Source organism: Rhinoderma darwinii, chromosome 7 (genome assembly GCF_050947455.1).
Source record: "Rhinoderma darwinii isolate aRhiDar2 chromosome 7, aRhiDar2.hap1, whole genome shotgun sequence".
Lineage (NCBI taxonomy): Eukaryota > Metazoa > Chordata > Amphibia > Anura > Rhinodermatidae > Rhinoderma > Rhinoderma darwinii.
The window spans coordinates 138,585,759-138,603,795 of NC_134693.1; the positions used below are offsets into that span (position 1 = coordinate 138,585,759).

An 18,037-nucleotide genomic window follows, 5' to 3' on the forward strand; every position below is an offset into this window, starting at 1 on the left:
CATAACATGTGCATGACAGCTGCGGACTTCATTGCGGAATTTAGAATCTCCATTGAAGTCAATGGAGATCTTCCGCAATGAGTCCGCAACCAGTCCGCCACTGGTCCGCAACATCCATTGTATGCTGCGGACACCAAATTCCGCACCACAGCCTATGCTCCGCAGCGGAATTTTCAGCCTCGTCTAAACGAAGCCTACTAAAAAGAAGTGGAAGGCAATGGAGAAACGGCTCCGCTGCGGATTAACGCTGCGGAGTGTCCGCAGCGGAATTCAAGAGCAATTCCGCCACGAGTGGCTTTGCCCTAATACTGCCCCTATATACAAGAATATAACTACTATAATACTGCCCCCTATATAGAAGAATATAACTACTATAATACTGCCCCTATATACAAGAATATAACTACTATAATACTGCCCCTATATACAAGAATATAACTACTATAATACTGCCTCCTATATACAAGAATATAACTACTATAATACTGCCCCTATATACAGGAATATAACTACTATAATACTGCCCCTATATACAAGAATATAACTACTATAATACTGCCCCCTATATACAAGAATATAACTACTATAATACTGCCTCCTATATACAAGAATATAACTACTATAATACTGCCCCTATATACAAGAATATAACTACTATAATACTGCCCCCTATATACAAGAATATAACTACTATAATACTGCCCCCTATATACAAGAATATAAGTACTATAATACTGCCCTCTATATACAAGAATATAACTACTATAATACTTCTCCCTATATACAAGAATATAACTATTATAATACTGCCCCCTATATACAAGAATATAACTATTATAATACTGCCCCCTATATACAAGAATATAACTACTATAATACTTCTCCCTATATACAAGAATATAACTACTATAATACTGCCCTTATATACAAGAATATAACTACTATAATACTGCTCCTATATACAAGAATATAACTACTATAATACTGCTCCTATATACAAGAATATAACTACTATAATACTGCCCTTATATACAAGAATATAACTACTATAATACTGCTCCTATATACAAGAATATAACTACTATAATATTGCCCCTATATACAAGAATATAACTACTATAATACTGCCCCCTATATACAAGAATATAACTACTATAATACTGCCCCCTATATACAAGAATATAACTACTATAATACTGCCCCCTATATACAAGAATATAACTACTATAATACTGCTCCTATATACAAGAATATAATTACTATAATACTGCCACCTATATACAAGAATATAACTACTATTATACTGCCCCCTATATACAATAATATAACTACTATAATACTGCTCCTATATACAAGAATATAACTACTATAATACTGCCCCTATATACAAGAATATAACTACTATAATACTGCGCCTATATACAAGAATATAACTACTATAATACTGCCCCCTATATACAAGAATATAGCTACTATAATACTGCCCCTATATACAAGAATATAACTACTATAATACTGCCCCTATATACAGGAATATAACTACTATAATATTGCCCCTATATACAAGAATATAACTACTATAATACTGCCCCCTATATACAAGAATATAACTACTATAATACTGCCCCCTATATACAAGAATATAACTACTATAATACTGCCCCCTATATACAAGAATATAACTACTATAATACTGCTCCTATATACAAGAATATAATTACTATAATACTGCCACCTATATACAAGAATATAACTACTATTATACTGCCCCCTATATACAATAATATAACTACTATAATACTGCTCCTATATACAAGAATATAACTACTATAATACTGCCCCTATATACAAGAATATAACTACTATAATACTGCGCCTATATACAAGAATATAACTACTATAATACTGCCCCCTATATACAAGAATATAGCTACTATAATACTGCCCCTATATACAAGAATATAACTACTATAATACTGCCCCTATATACAGGAATATAACTACTATAATACTGCCCCTATATACAAGAATATAACTACTATAATACTGCTCCTATATAACATTCCCTAATCTGACTCCTTTCCATGGCCCTCCTTTTAGATTAGTTATCAGAATAAGATTCCCTCACACTCCTTCTCTTCATGTGCGTCATACACAGATACCGGCTGGTGATCGGCTCATGCAGCTTTATGTTACCACCGCATGTGTATAAAAATGGCCGGACCATTGTACAGAACAAACACTGTTACACTTTGTGTCTCCTTTATTTCCTCATAGATTGTAAGCTCCTGCGAGCAGGGTCCTCACTCTCCATGTTTGAACTGTAAATGATCTTTGTCACTATGTAATGTCTGATATTGTTTGTTTCATGTCCCCTCTAAATTGTAATGTGCTGCGTAATATGTTGGCGCTATATAAATAAAGATTATTATTATTATTATTACAAGAATATAACTACTATAATACTGCCCCTATATACAAGAATATAACCACCATAATACTGCCCCTATATACAAGAATATAACTACTAGAATACTGCCCCCTATATACAAGAATATAACTACTATACTACTGCCTCCTATATACAAGAATATAACTACTATAATACTGCTCCTATATACAAGAATATAACTACTATACTACTGCCTCCTATATACAAGAATATAACTACTATAATACTGCCCCCTATATACAAGAATATAACTACTATAATACTGCCCCCTATATACAAGAATATAACTACTCTAATACTGCCCCCTATATAGAATATAACTACTATAATACTGCCCCCTATATACAAGAATATAACTACTATAATACTGCTCCTATATACAAGAATATAACTACTATAATACTGCCCCTATATACAAGAATATAACTACTATAATACTGCATCCTATATACAAGAATATAACTACTATAATACTGCCCCTATATACAAGAATATAACTACTATAATACTGCCCCTATATACAAGAATATAACTACTATAATACTGCCCCTATATACAAGAATATAACTACTATAATACTGCTCCTATATACAAGAATATAACTACTATACTACTGCCTCTATATACAAGAATATAACTACTATAATACTGCCACCTATATACAAGAATATAACTACTATAATACTGCCCCCTATATACAAGAATATAACTACTATAATACTGCTCCCCTATATACAAGAATATAACTACTATAATACTGCTCCCTATATACAAGAATATATCTACTATAATACTGCCCCCTATATACAAGAATATAACTACTATAATACTGCCTCCTATATACAAGAATATAACTACTATAATACTGCCCCTATATACAAGAATATAACTACTATAATACTGCCTCCTATATACAAGAATATAACTACTATAATACTGCCCCTATATACAAGAATATAACTACTGTAATACTGTCCCCTATATACAAGAATATAACTACTATAATACTGCTCCTATATACAAGAATATAACTACTATAATGCTGCCCCTATATACAAGAATATAGCTACTATAATACTGCCTCCTATATACAAGAATATAACTACTAATACTGCTCCTATATACAAGAATATAACTACTATAATACTGCCCCTATATACAAGAATATAACTACTATAATGCTGCCCCCTATATACAAGAATATAGCTACCGTAATACTGCCCCCTATGGATTACTCTTTAGCTCCATTGGTACATTTAGCCTCCCAGTATTTTCTTTTATACCTGTAGTTGCACATGGTGTTGCCTGTAGTGGCTGCTATGACACTTCTTGCATTTCCCTGAGTTCCTTGTGCTTTGCTCCTGGGTTAATAAGTTATACACAATCCTTTCAGCTCTTCAGCGATGTGTCCGGCATTTCCTCCTATTAATGCAGCCGTAAAACTGTGCCGTCCCTCGAGGAACATTCTGCCTGAAAAATGGCTTGCTTTTATTATTGTTATGGTTTGTGTAACTGCCCGCAATCTTTCATCTCCTCTGTCTGCGCCGGAATTCCCGCTGCTTTCACCCTGCCAACGATCCGGCACCGCGGACTCATATAAACACTCGGTGCCAAATTTCTCTTTGCAATTTAACAGCAATAATAATTACCGTCCATTGTAAAATGAGGTTGTGTATGATTTATAAGAAGTGATTATTTCCTGTGTGGGGGTAATAAAACACATGGCCGCAGCCTGCTGGTTGTTCTCTAAATACTGGGATTCGGAAAGTTGTTCTCTTCAGTCTTATGGGCACAGGCAGAAGAGGATGATACTACATAAACCCAACAGACAAGGGCGTACATAGGTTATTGGGGTGTGATGGGATAAATGGGGTTCCCCTCTGTTCTATGTACCCACAGAGGGGTAACTTAAAGCTCCTGGGCCCCAATTACAAATCTGTGAGGGCCCCCAATTATCATGTCATTTATAGTAGTGCTTGGCAAGTGGTGGCACTGAGCTGCTCCAGCTACTTCCCTTCAAAATAAAATGCTGTTTACCTGTAGCCACCACTAGGGGGAGATCATTTCATATAATATATATGAAGGTATACAGCTTTCAATAAGTTTAATGCAGTGAGCTCCCCCTAGTGGTGGCAGCAGGCAGCCAGAATTTTATAAATATAAAACAATTTTGAATTTTGTATCAGAAAAACTGAGTTCTGCCCCCTATAAAGATATATTATGAAATTAATCAGCACAGAATGTTTGACTTGCCCACTTGCCATTAGTTCAAATGAGTCTATTGCTCCCTGCTATCAGCCATGTCAAGCTGCCTGCCGTGTTTTTCATTGGCATAATGACAGGAAATCCAGGAAAATGTCTGCCGCCAGCACGGTTCAATGTAGCGTGGATCTTAAGACGGTGTGGAAGTGCTCTTTAATCCCGACTCTGCAGTGACAGGTGCTCCAGGTCTATACTTTTCTTCTGTCTCCATTGACCAAGTTTCCTTTCATACAATTTGCTCTTTCAGCTCTCAGATGCCAAAACGCAGCAGAGTAATTACCGTCTTCTTTTTAAGGCCGCGGGAGGGGAGATACAGTGGAAAGGAATAACCGGAGACGTAATAAAGAGAAAAAGACCCTCATTAAAATGTATGAGACAAAGAAAATGCTAGGTTAAAATAATAGAGATAAAAGACATTTTTTTCGGGCTGCGCTCCCAAATTCTGTGCTGAAAAAAAAAATGGTTTGGCTTTAAAGGATCACAAAGCCTTCAAATGTAACATTTTTGCTACAAGCAGCAGAATTGGGATAGATTATTTAGGATTATTTATAAACATTAGTCTCACAAGGCAACTAGGTAAAGTGGCGAGGTGTTTCTGAAGTACAACATAACCCCTCCAAAGGTCTAGAAACTCCAAAAATATAAACATATACACAAAAGAGAAGCAGGAGTCATTTACTATTATGGTATGAAAATGGAAAATGTAATTCTTTATTGATACACGTAAATAGACAATACAAAAGTATCAAAATACAGAGGATCCAAAACTGGATATGACTGCATGTGAGCCACTATAAAATATACAGGTAACGAGATTATAGCATTACTGATGCAACAGGATCACACAAAGTTGAAGAGGAAATGTTAACTTATGTAACAAATCAATGTGAAACAATGCCCTCTCAGGAACAAGTGGATAGCCTGTTACATGCACTCTCAGGGACAAGTGGATAGCCTGTTACATGCACTCTCAGGAACAAGTGGATAGCCTGTTACATGCCCTCTCAGGAACAAGTGGATAGCCTGTTACATGCACTCTCAGGCACAAGTGGATAGCCTGTTACATGCCCTCTCAGGGACAAGTGGATAGCCTGTTACATGCCCTCTCAGGCACAAGTGGATAGCCTGTCACATGCCCTCTCAGGGACAAGTGGATAGCCTGTTACATGCCCTCTCAGGGACAAGTGGATAGCCTGTTACATGCCCTCTCAGGGACAAGTGGGTAGCCTGTTACATGCCCTCTCAGGGACAAGTGGATAGCCTGTTACATGCCCTCTCAGGGACAAGTGGATAGCCTGTTACATGCCCTCTCAGAGACAAGTGGATAGCCTGTTACATGCCCTCTCAGAGACAAGTGTAGCTTTACCTCTTGACTACATTACTCCCTATGGGTAAAGAGACTGTAAATGGCAAAGGGTATGTATACTTTTGCAACCAATTTTTTTTTTTATTGCTCCAAAGCATTTAAAATAAAAAAATTAAGCAACTTTGTAAATAGTTTTCATCAAAAATCTCCTACCGTTTTGTGTATACAACTACTATGCAGACCTATGTGTCTCCATGGCAACAGACTACAACAAAGCATGTGTAGTCTGATTCTGCAGTCATGTATTACTCCCCTCCCTCTGTCCCCTGCAGACAGTAGAAGAGGAGGTACTGTAGATGTAAAAGAGTAATAATAAAATAACCAATGATAACGCAAAATATCACGCGGTAATCTACCGCCATCGCGATAATCGTGTACGTTTAGTCACTACGGAGCCCTAATTTAAGAAAAATCTTTATTATATAACAGAGAGCATTATAAAACCCAACTGCGGCAGTCACATGAAAGCCGAAGATGTGCAGGGGGAGCGTTGTGATGTCGCGGGGGATATTTCCAGCTGTGAACTCGTTGCTGTGGATTTTCCCCGGTGATTGCAGTCTTGCTACGATTCGCAGCGCTCCTTGTAAGGTTCCCTGAACTAAAGCAGCGATAGGACATAGAAAAAGCACACGCCGAGAGCAGAAATCCCCCATTATCTTACGTGACGACCCTTCCCTGCAAATTCTATTCTTGGCAAGAAAGAAAATTCATGACACAATTCTGACTATAATCTTCTCTATATATGCAGAAACGGTTTTAGTGGGTGGCAAACTGGGCAGTTGCCCGAGGCCTACATTTACTAGGGGTCTCAGAGGAGGGAAACCCCAGGAACAAACTAAAGCCACATAGTATTATTTAGCGGTATGGTTATATTATATGGGAATTATTTGCATTATTATGTGGGCTCTTTAAAGGGGTATTCCCTATCCATACGAGTCCTGAGCCCCCCCTCCCGAGTCCCCCCCCCCAGCGGACGAGGAGGATGCACCCCGCCACTCTATTCAATGTTTATGGGGTTGACGTCCGCCGCTCCATTTAAAGTCGTGCAGTGAGGAGTAACGAGGACCTTGGGACCCCTGTTCTCGTGTTTGGTTAGGGTCCCAGCGGTGGGGCCCCTAGCGATCAGACACTTCTCACCTATCCTGTGGATAGGTGATACATTTTAATTCTAAGAATATATGTACTTGTGGTAAGACACAAAAATGGAATTTAAAGGGGTTGTCCAGGATTAGAAAAACATGGCAGCTTTTTTCAAGAACAGCGCCACACCAGTCCACAGGATGTGTTTGGTATTGCAGATTAGTTCCACTGAAGTGAACGGAGATGAGCTGAAACACACGACCCGTGGACAGATGTAATACAGTTATTTTTTTAAGAAAGCAGACTTTGATTTCTAATCCTGAACAACTTCATTAAAATATCATCAGTAAACGTTGCTGCGTCAGTAACGGCAATCTATGGGCCATGGTGGAATAGCCCTGGAACGGTCAGGATTTATGGGGTTGTGACCTCTCTTACAGTCCTCTACATGTCATCACCAGGGTCTGGGGCCAGCCTTAGGTTGGTGGCCTGTGCAGTACCTTGTATTGATGCCCCCTCCATTATGGTGTATCATATGGTGCCCAAACAGTTCAGTGCAGTGTACCAGTAACCATACAGTGCCCACATAACATAATGTGCCCCAAAAAAAAACACTGCAGAAGCAATAAATTGGAGAATGTATCTGGACACAGTACAGTTATTAATCATTGGTTTGGGCACCAAGTGAAGGATCAGGGGTACAAACTCTGGGGAACTCAGGCCAACCAAGTCAGTGTGCACCTTTCAGTAGTGACAAGAGATGTGCCCTTCGAGACCCCTCAGCCCTTTCATGCAAATAACCATCGTTGTCAACTATGACTCCACCACTGATTCAATGCATTCAAGACTTTTACCCCAACTGAAGCCCTAGGCACACACACATATTATATAAACACACACACACACACACACACACACACACACACACACACACACACACACATGACACATGTACACCAATTACACACACACACACAAACGATACATGTACACACACAAGAGACATGTACACAAATTATGCACACACGACACATGTACACACACACACGACACATGTACATACACATATTACATACACAAGACACATTTACACACATCACACACACATCACACACACATGTACACACGACACATGTACACACACATATTACATTCACCAGACACTTTTACACACAGAGACATGTACACACATATTACATACACATGATACTTATACACACATACAATGCACAGGGACATAATACACAAAACGCTTACACGCCTGATACAGGTACACAACATGCACACAATCCAGACACATACTTCTTTAATACAATCGGTTTACGTGTAGTCATATGTAAATCTGCAGATAGCACATCATGTTACCAAGAATTAAGCCAATGACCATCTCAACTCTGCTACATATATATATATATTCTGGAGAATCTATAAGAAAACCAACCAAATAGAATACAAAAAGACATCAACACCTCGGTACATTACTTCTAAGAAACAATAGGAAATGTGCAGCAACTTGGACTGGATCAAAAACATCATGTATAGAAATGTTACTACTGTATATATACACACACACACACACGCACACGCACACGCACACACACACACACACACACACACACACACATACACATACCGGCCCCTGCCTTTAAATGACAAGTGTCACGCACAGGATGATAGGACCCACATACGTACAATCACTGTCCTAACTGGTCAGCAGATAAGGTTTTTCTTTCCAGTTCACCAAACATGGCCGAAAGTCAGTAACAATGCTAGCAGTCAGTGAATAGTGGGCACCATGCCTATGATAAGTGCAGAGCTGATAAATATTACCAATAGCTGTACTAGGATACAGTTACAGTTATAACATGGTGTACCTACAGTCTTATCCTCTCTGCATTTGCTGTGCAGTTAAATACCATCTATTATTCCCTGTTATCAGCCATTAAGGCTCTTATAATGCTATAAGCTGCTGAGGTTTTCTGTATTGACCCCAGAGGTATAAAGGTTGCATTACTCACCGCTCACACATAAGCTTAGACTACACAAGCCTTCTTCACAAGTGTCCTCCGGGCTGTCCTGGTCTTCATCTTCCTCATCCTCTCCTGCTCTGATATTCTCCCTTCTCTTCCTCCGAGAGGATCTCCTGACGCTCCTGAGGACCTTGTTGACCCTGTTCATGGGCTGCTGGTGCGGAGACTTGTCTGATTTTCTTCTGGCGTCAGATCTTGGATGAGGAGAGGTCAGCTCTGGAGGTTCTTCTACCTGATGTGAGAAGGTCTGTGCATGGTAGAAGAGCAGCACAGAGTCTCTAAGGGCTGTGTGGGCAGATACAGGAGATTTCTCCCTCTCCCCCTCTCTCTATATATAAGAGCTGGTAATAAGTGCTCAGGGCAGTGCTTTCCTTCTTTCTTTCTTTCCTTCTCTCTTTCTTTCTTTCTTTCTTTCTTTCTTTCTTTCCTTCTCTCTTTCTTTCCTTCTCTCTTTCCTTCCTTCTCTCTTTCTCTCTTTCCTTCTCTTTCCTTCTCTCTTTCTCTCTTTCCTTCTCTCTTTCTTTCCTTCTCTCTTTCCTTCCTTCTCTCTTTCTCTCTTTCCTTCTCTTTCTTTCTTTCTTTCCTTCTTTCTTTCCTTCTCTCTTTCTTTCTTTTTGTTTCCTTCCTTCTTTCTGTTTGATATGTTGGATGTAGCGTGCGCTCAGGCAGCCTGTGATTAGCTCTCCGCAGGCTGAACAATGAGCTGCCCCCGTTCAGAGCCGTCAAAGCTCAGAAACTATCAGCGGGGATGGCGGGGCGACATGTGGAACAAATACATCACGTCGTTCATACAGCAATAAACTTCATCGGCAGCTTCCTCCGAGCTAAATAGATAAAAAAAAAGGGGGACAGACGAAGAAATGGGAAGGCGCTGCGCAGGAGGAAAAAACAAAGGAGAAGCTGATTGTCAGCTCTTCAGACGAAGGGAAGGAGCAAAATAATCTATATATTATATAATCCTATATCCAGGGAGCATGTCTATCTATCTATCTATCTATCTATCTATCTATCTATCTATCTATCTATCTATCTATCTATCTATCTATCTATCTATCTCATATCTATCTATCATCATCTATCTATCTATCTATCTATCTATCTATCTATCTATCTATCTATCTATCTATCTATCTATCTATCTATCTATCTAATATCTATCTATCTATCTATCTATCTATCTATCTATCTATCTATCTATCTATCTATCTATCTATCTATCTATCTCATATCTATCTATCTCATATCTATCTATCTATCTATCTATCTATCTATCTATCTATCTATCTATCTATCTATCTATCTATCTATCTATCTATCTATCTATCTATCTATCTATCTATCTATCTATCTATCCCATATCTATCTATCCCATATCTATCTATCTCATATCTATCTATCTATCTATCTATCTATCTATCTATCTATCTATCTATCTATCTATCTATCTATCTATCTATCTATCTATCCCATATCTATCTATCTATCTATCTATCTATCTATCTATCTATCTATCTATCTATCTATCTATCTATCTATCTATCTATCTATCTATCTCATATCTATCTCATATCTATCTATCTATCTATCTATCTATCTATCTATCTATCTATCTATCTATCTATCTATCTATCTATCTATATCTATCTATCTATCTATCTATCTATCTATCTATCTATCTATCTATCTATCTATCTCATATCTCTTATATTCACCTCACTAATCCATGTTCTGGGTACTTTCATCCCAGTGAACATATGTACTAGATTTATATCCACATTCAGTTTGTGTCATCAGAATGTGGATATACCCTCTGTACGCCATTAATCCTCCAGATGCTCTAATTAGCGGAAGGTTTAAAACTTCAAATAAACGGATGTCTCAGCTCGGAGCGGCCCGGAACTGATAGAAGAACTGGGCAAAAAGACGAGAAACTGCAAGTGCTGCAGGAGTTTGGGACTGAGAGGGGAGGATAATTGTGCTGATGTGAGATATATACATATATCATTACAGAATGATTGTAGTCAATATGGTCTATAGTGGGAAACAGGTGGTCCAAGATTTGTAGGTGACAAAATGAACTAAGAACATTTATAGAGTGAACAGCCTATGTACTGGAAATATACCCTGGAAAACATCCTATGACCTGGAGTTTGTTTCCAGTTGGCACTATAAGCTGTGTGTGAATACACAATGAATGAGTAAATGTGCTCCCAACATGCATAGGCCATATTCTAGTTTCTGTGCTGCCCCCATAAACTGGTGCACCCTCGACAAGTGCCTAGATTGTCTATACGGTCCTGTCAATGATACCAGCCCATTGGCTCTAAATGATCACATGATCTCTGGATTACAGGATCAACTGCTCACTTTGCAGCTCAGTTATATACACCCAGCTATATACCTTTTTAAAGGCTTCCTAAGAAAACTAAAACTGAAAGGGATATTAGGTAAATGATCTTACTGTACGTTAGAACATACTTCATGACAGACCTTTATTAAAAGTGGTATGCTATTCCAGGGGGTCCCATAGATTGCAGCTACAGATGCAGCATTACGCCTTATTTTGATGAATAGAATACCAGACCTACAGTGAAGACTGACACAATAACCTTTATTGGCAACCATTAGGCCAATACCCGTCTACAAGACTAAAATGTCAGAAACAACTGAGCAGAATATAAGGATTTAGTGGTAAGTGCTCTTCAAGGAACTTTTCGGTTGCAGAACCAGCAACTCAACTCTGCTGAGAACTTTCCTTTTAAATCATGACGTCCTTTTTAGAAATGCCAAACTTTCTATTTGATTAATTCTTTTGAAGTTACCGCAAGCTGATAATCTTCCATTTCCTCACTTATCTGATGTCTCACAGCCTGCTCGGCTCCAAAAGACGCATCTTCTCTACTATGACAGAGAAATTCTCAGCCTGACCTGCAAAATCCAGAAATGGGGGTGAGGGGAAGCAGCCAACCCGCTGGTTTGTTTTTTTACGATGGTATATAGAATGCTAGAGCTGAACGAACATAAAAGGTTAATTGATTGGCTTAATATTTGCAGCCAAAAATAAAATCTTTCCTGTGCTCCTGACGTCACTGTGTGCAGTCTCTTCCTCTTGTAATCTCTGCTTTATGTTCTCTAGACTTCTCCAGTTTCTGAAACAGGTAGTAGCTGTCTGATACTTACCATTGTCAGCCATATTAGTTCCCATGGAGCTGCTTTTTCTGTCACTTGGTCACCAAGAGCGTCCTGGCAGTCAATCAGTGAGAGAACCCTTCCTCTCATTGTGCAGAGACATGCCTTATTGAATCTCTTCTTATAGAGTGTAAAACACGATCTGGTATCAGTGGCCAAATGTTTATTTGCCAATTAGGAATGTATTAGACAAACTGGAGCCCCCCCCCCCCCCTGGCCCCCTTATAACATATAAGGTCACAATCAGTTTTGTATTTGTTTAAATGGGTTGAAAAACCAGGACTGTAGGATCAGTGGTGATATCAGAGGGAAAGGAAGTAGCTAGCTTCTCCGCCTGGTTTTAAGAAACATAAATATAGCTAGCATTCTGGGTCACAATTCAATAGTAAGTAAGGTAAAACACGTCCGGCCAAATCCCAGGAGCCAAGTAGCCAATCAGTTTAGAAATTTGCCACAGGGTCCCATGTTTTTGGGTTGTCTTCTCTTGATATTTATGAAATCTCTAATCGTTCGGCTACTCAAGTCTTCTTCTGGATTCCCCAGAATAAGGGTCTTAATACATGGCCCGATAAGGGCTGTCAAAACGAGCGGCGATCAACATGACAGCTCGTTGATTGGCGCTCCTTTCACAAGGAGCAATGATTGGTTATGGATGGGGACGAGTGGTCGTTACATTTTCATCCTGTCGGCAGCGCGTCTGCCTGTTTACACAGAGAGATGTGCTGCTGACTCGCGACCATTTTATTGGCCGCAGAAACGAGACGATCAGCCCAACCGCTTGCTTGTTCATCGGCTCATCGTCGCCCTGTTTATACAGGGAAATGCTCCGGAACGGGTATTCATATGAACGCTCTATTGCCCGATCCTTGGCCCGTGTAAAAGGGCCTTATCTCCCAAAGTCTACAGTATTCTACCCATCCCTGAGAAAAGACATAGGACTCATTGAAGTGTAGTTCCGTCCCTACTTCCACGAGGGAGGAAGTAGCTAACTTCTCCTCCTACTATGTTACAATGAATAAAGCTGACAGTCTGGGACATAAATGAATGAAAACATAAGAAACAAACACACGTAGCAGTTTTATTGTCCACCCTGAAATACAGACGTGGACAGTTGTTGTTTTTTTTACAAATCGATGGAAAAACATTTTAAAGGGAAACTGTCAGCAGGTCCATCATCCTATGTTATTTGCTTTGTATTACAGGATATTATAGCCTATTAAACCTTTTCACCCTGGTAGTAGCCGGTTACAGATATTCTTGATCCCAGACAGTCACTTTCTTACAGAAGGGCAGGTCCCCTTTAAATAATGATCCAGCCGCCTTCCCATGGATGTCTTATGTATATCCTCATCTCTCGCTTGAGACGTCTTCTTGATGCAGCAATACCATTTCTGTTCAGCCATTTCTCATTTATATCTCGATCTGAAAAACCCGGATGACAACCAAGATTGCAACCGTTTCACACTCAGCTTTCTAGGAGTCCTGAAGGGCAAGTCTAACTAGTGATGACCTGATACATCCCCTGCTCCTATAGTGATGCATAACTCCGTACATATGTAATTCAAAGCTATAGCAATGTGGGTTGATCCCCATGGAGCTATAATAGCGGCCATATTGGCTGTCACACAACTTTCCCGAGAACAGATAAAATGAAGAAATGTCTGAAGTGTTTTCATTTTTTAACAGAAGAGGATTTATTTTAGGATTTTAGGGGGAAATGGTCTTTAACAATTACATTTCTTTTGTCGTAACATTATCATGATTTATTTTCAATGTTTTCAGCTCTCCAGGACCCAAAGCTAAAATTATTCATATTTCACTGCACCGGATAAACAGTTGCGTTTACAGCGCTCGGGGCGCAGATTTAACTTTTTAATCCCAAGGGAAAGAAAATGTAAAGCTGATATAACAGTTTCTAGACTTTTTACTGAAATAATGAATTCCGACATCAGGCGATGAAATTAAAGGCCCCCCCATCTCCCTCCAGCATCCATTTATAGCGTCCCATGCCCAGATAGATCTACCTCCGGCCGCTGCCATTCCCTAAAAAGTTTCCTCGTGCTAAATTGTTACCGTCAGCGCGGGATGTTCATGCTCTGGAGGGAACGTTTAGCCATTGATCCCCCGTCACCATAACCTGTAGATGCCGACTGGCGGAGGGCAACAGCGAGGAAGCGTCAGAGGTTTCTATGCCATCTGGGAATGCAGCCAACCGATGAATAAAGTCAGATTACAACTAAAGACTTCACATAGTAGTCAAGGGGCATTTGATCTCATAATTTGTTACATAACTGCTCCAGTGCCCCCACTTTGCTCCGATAATAGGGCAAGCTACAGTGGCCCCATGACAGTGCCACAGTCCCCATAACTGCTGCAGCCACAGAGGCCCTGTTAGGTCTTGTTCACACGTAACGGAATTGCTGCAGAAAATGGTGCGGATTTTGGTGCGTTTTTCTCAATGTTGGGGGATGGTGACATCTCAGAAAGACGCAGCAATTCAGTCCACTTTCCGTGGCAGAAATTGACATGCTGCGGTCCGAAAAATACGCACCGCAGGTCAATTTCTGCTCGGAAATTTTGCGCAGCGTGTGGATGAGATTTGTTAAATCTCCCCCACTTTGCTGCTACTGTATTTTGCTGCGTATTTTTCAATCGGCATTTCCGGACGGAAAACACGCAGCAATTCCGCTACGTGTGGACGAGCCCTAACACTGTCAGGCATGTGACCCACATAACAGTGCCAGCCACAGTGTCTCCATAACAGTGTCAGAAACCGTGCCTCCATAACTGTTATTCACAGCATCACCACAACAGTGCCGGCCAAGGCCAGATGAAGATGGTCCTGGGCAAATTATGTATGGGAGGTAGAAGTGCCATAGTACTTCCCAAATGATTGCGCCTTACCCGGCCTAAATAATGCCACCATTCACTGCAACATAAAAGTAATGAAACACAATGCTAACATCATACAGTAATTAATATAATGCCCAAATAACACCACACTCAGCAACTTGACCGAAATCCAAGATGACCAGGGAAGGAAGGATAGAGTAGACTATATGAGGTTGAGGTGGGGTGGTGGAGACCTAGAGCCATTGCCCCTTCTGCCCATGCTACATGCCCGAGTGCCCCGTAATATAGCCAACCATAGCGTTCTCAAATGCAGGCCACACCGATCCCACAAACTACAGACACAGTGCCTCTAAACCAGGGCAGTTACAGCTCCCCCATAACAGTGTAAGTCACAACGTCCCATAAGGGTATGTGCACACACACTAATTACGTCCGTAATTGACGGACGTATTTCGGCCGAAAGTAGTGGACCGAACTCAGTGCAGGGAGCCGGGCTCCTAGCATCATACTTATGTACGACACTGGGAGTCCCTGCCTCTCCGTGGAACTACTGTCCCGTACTGAAAACATGATTACAGTACGGGACAGTTGTCCTGCAGAGAGGCAGGGACTCCTAGCGTCGTACATAAGTATGATGCTAGGAGCCCGGCTCCCTGCACTGTGTTCAGTCCGGGACTTGCGGCCGAAATACGTCCGTCCATTACGGACGTAATTAGTGTGTGTGCACATACCCTAACAGTGTCAGCCACAACGCCCCATAACAGTGTCAGCCATAACGCCCCATAACAGTGTCAGCCATAACGCCCCATAACAGTGTCAGCCACAACGCCCCATAACAGTGTCAACCACAACGCCCCATAACAGTGTCAGCCACAACGCCCCATAACAGTGTCAGCCACAACGCCCCATAACAGTGTCAGCCACAACGCCCCATAACAGTGTCAGCCACAACGACCCATAACAGTGTCGGCCACAACGCCCCATAACAGTGTCAGCCACAATGCCCCATAACAGTGTCAGTCACAACGCCCCATAACAGTGTCGGCCACAACGACCCATAACAGTGTCGGCCACAACGCCCCATAACAGTGTCGGCCACAACGCCCCATAACAGTGTCGGCCACAACGCCCCATAACAGTTTTAGCCACAATGCCCCATAACAGTGTCGGCCACAACGCCCCATAACAGTGTCGGCTACAACGCCCCATAACAGTGTCGGCCACGGCCAGTCCCAATAAGAGAGCCATGAGCAGTATAGTCGCCACCTCCCGGCTCCTGTTCCTGCCCAGGGGCCTCTGCTTTTCAGTCATCTGTACACCAGACGTCACGTCTTAACACCTGATGCTCAGAGGTCGTCCGGCGTTCATTCTGTTTTACCTGCATCACATTGAATCGGTTTATAACGGACAGAATTATGTTATATTATAAGCTCCGCCGTACTGGGAAACAGACCTAAGATGCTGCATGACGTACCTGCTGTGATAAAAGATAGGAATTACAGCGCCACCATGTGGTGGGCCGCAGATCGCCTCTACTTGGCAGGCCAAAATAAAATACTGCAAAATAAATGTACCGTGGTTATGACAGGAAGAGTTGCTGAGCCTCCACAATGAGACTGAATGCAGAACATGACGGGTATTGTGCCAGGGTATTCATACCCGGTGCCAACGTGCCCGTCCCACAGCATTTATAACACCAGATGGACATGAAGCAGTAAAAGCCGTGCACACACCACAGCTCCTCCGAGCAGCAAGATTCATCTACAGTCCTGAGACAACAAATACACAAATACATACAAGAATCATAATATCCAGGGAGACTCAGGAACGTGTGAGAGCTGCTGCTCTCTGGTGTCACGTACAGCCGGAGCTGCCTGCAGTATTTCTTAATAGATCTAAATCTATACTGTCCGATATTGTGCTGAAGATCCGCTGTATCTAAGCCTAACATATGTGATACTGTCTGCTGATCAAATTTATCTAAGCCTATCATGTGTGATACTGTCTGATTAGTCATTGTATCTAAGCCTTTCATGTGTGATACTGTCTGATTAGTCATTGTATCTAAGCCTTTCATGTGTGATACTGCCTCCTGACCTGCTGTATCTACGTCTTTCATGTGTCATTCTGTCTGATGAGTCATTGTATCTAAGCCTATCATATGTGATACTATATGCTAAACTGGTGTATCTAGTCCTATAATGTGTGTCACTGACTGCTGAGCTGGCGTATCTAAGCCTATCATGTGATAATGTCTGATGAGCAGGTGTGTCTAAGTCTATCATGTGATACTATTTACTGAGCCAGTGTATCTAAGCCTATCATGTGTAATAGTCTGCTGAGTTGGCGTATCTAAGCCTATCATATGTGATACTAACTTATGAGCTGGTGTATCTAAGTCTATCATGTGTGATACTATTTACTGAGCTGGCGTATCTAAGCCTATCATGTGTGATACGGTCTGCTGAGCCCATGTATCTAAAACTATCATGTGTGATACTGTTTGCTGAGCTGGCGTATCTAAGCACAACCTGTGTAATGCTGTCTGCTGAGCTGGCGTATCGAAGCCTATCATGTGTGATACTAACTTCTGAGCTGGTGTATCTAAGCCTATCAAGTGTGATACAGTCTTCTGAGATGATGTATCTAAAACGATCATGTGTGATTCGGACTCAGAGAACAGCACTGCACTACATCCCCCATCATGTTCCTGAATCTTTATTTTCAGTCTTTGCAGGAACAGGTCCCATCGGACAGGGACGGGGCTTGCACTAAACTGGGACCGTCAGCGCGGAGTTTCACGTA

The 18,037-nt window shown here is 40.9% G+C and overlaps 1 protein-coding gene across 5 annotated transcripts in view; it reads right to left on the minus strand.

Moving 5' to 3' along the window:
- Positions 1-18,037, minus strand: part of GRIP2 (glutamate receptor interacting protein 2) — a 245,844-nt gene that overhangs the window by 116,980 nt on the left and 110,827 nt on the right. For 3 of the 5 annotated variants that reach the window (XM_075831826.1, XM_075831823.1, XM_075831829.1), the window contains exon 1: positions 9,179-9,971. The exons of 1 other annotated variant lie outside the window; for it this stretch is intronic. In XM_075831826.1, coding sequence (XP_075687941.1) covers positions 9,179-9,338 — 160 coding nt within the window. In that variant the 5' untranslated portion in view covers positions 9,339-9,971. Of the gene's footprint in view, positions 1-9,178; positions 9,972-18,037 lie in introns of those variants that run through there. One more of the 5 variants, XM_075831825.1, reaches the window with a different exon arrangement.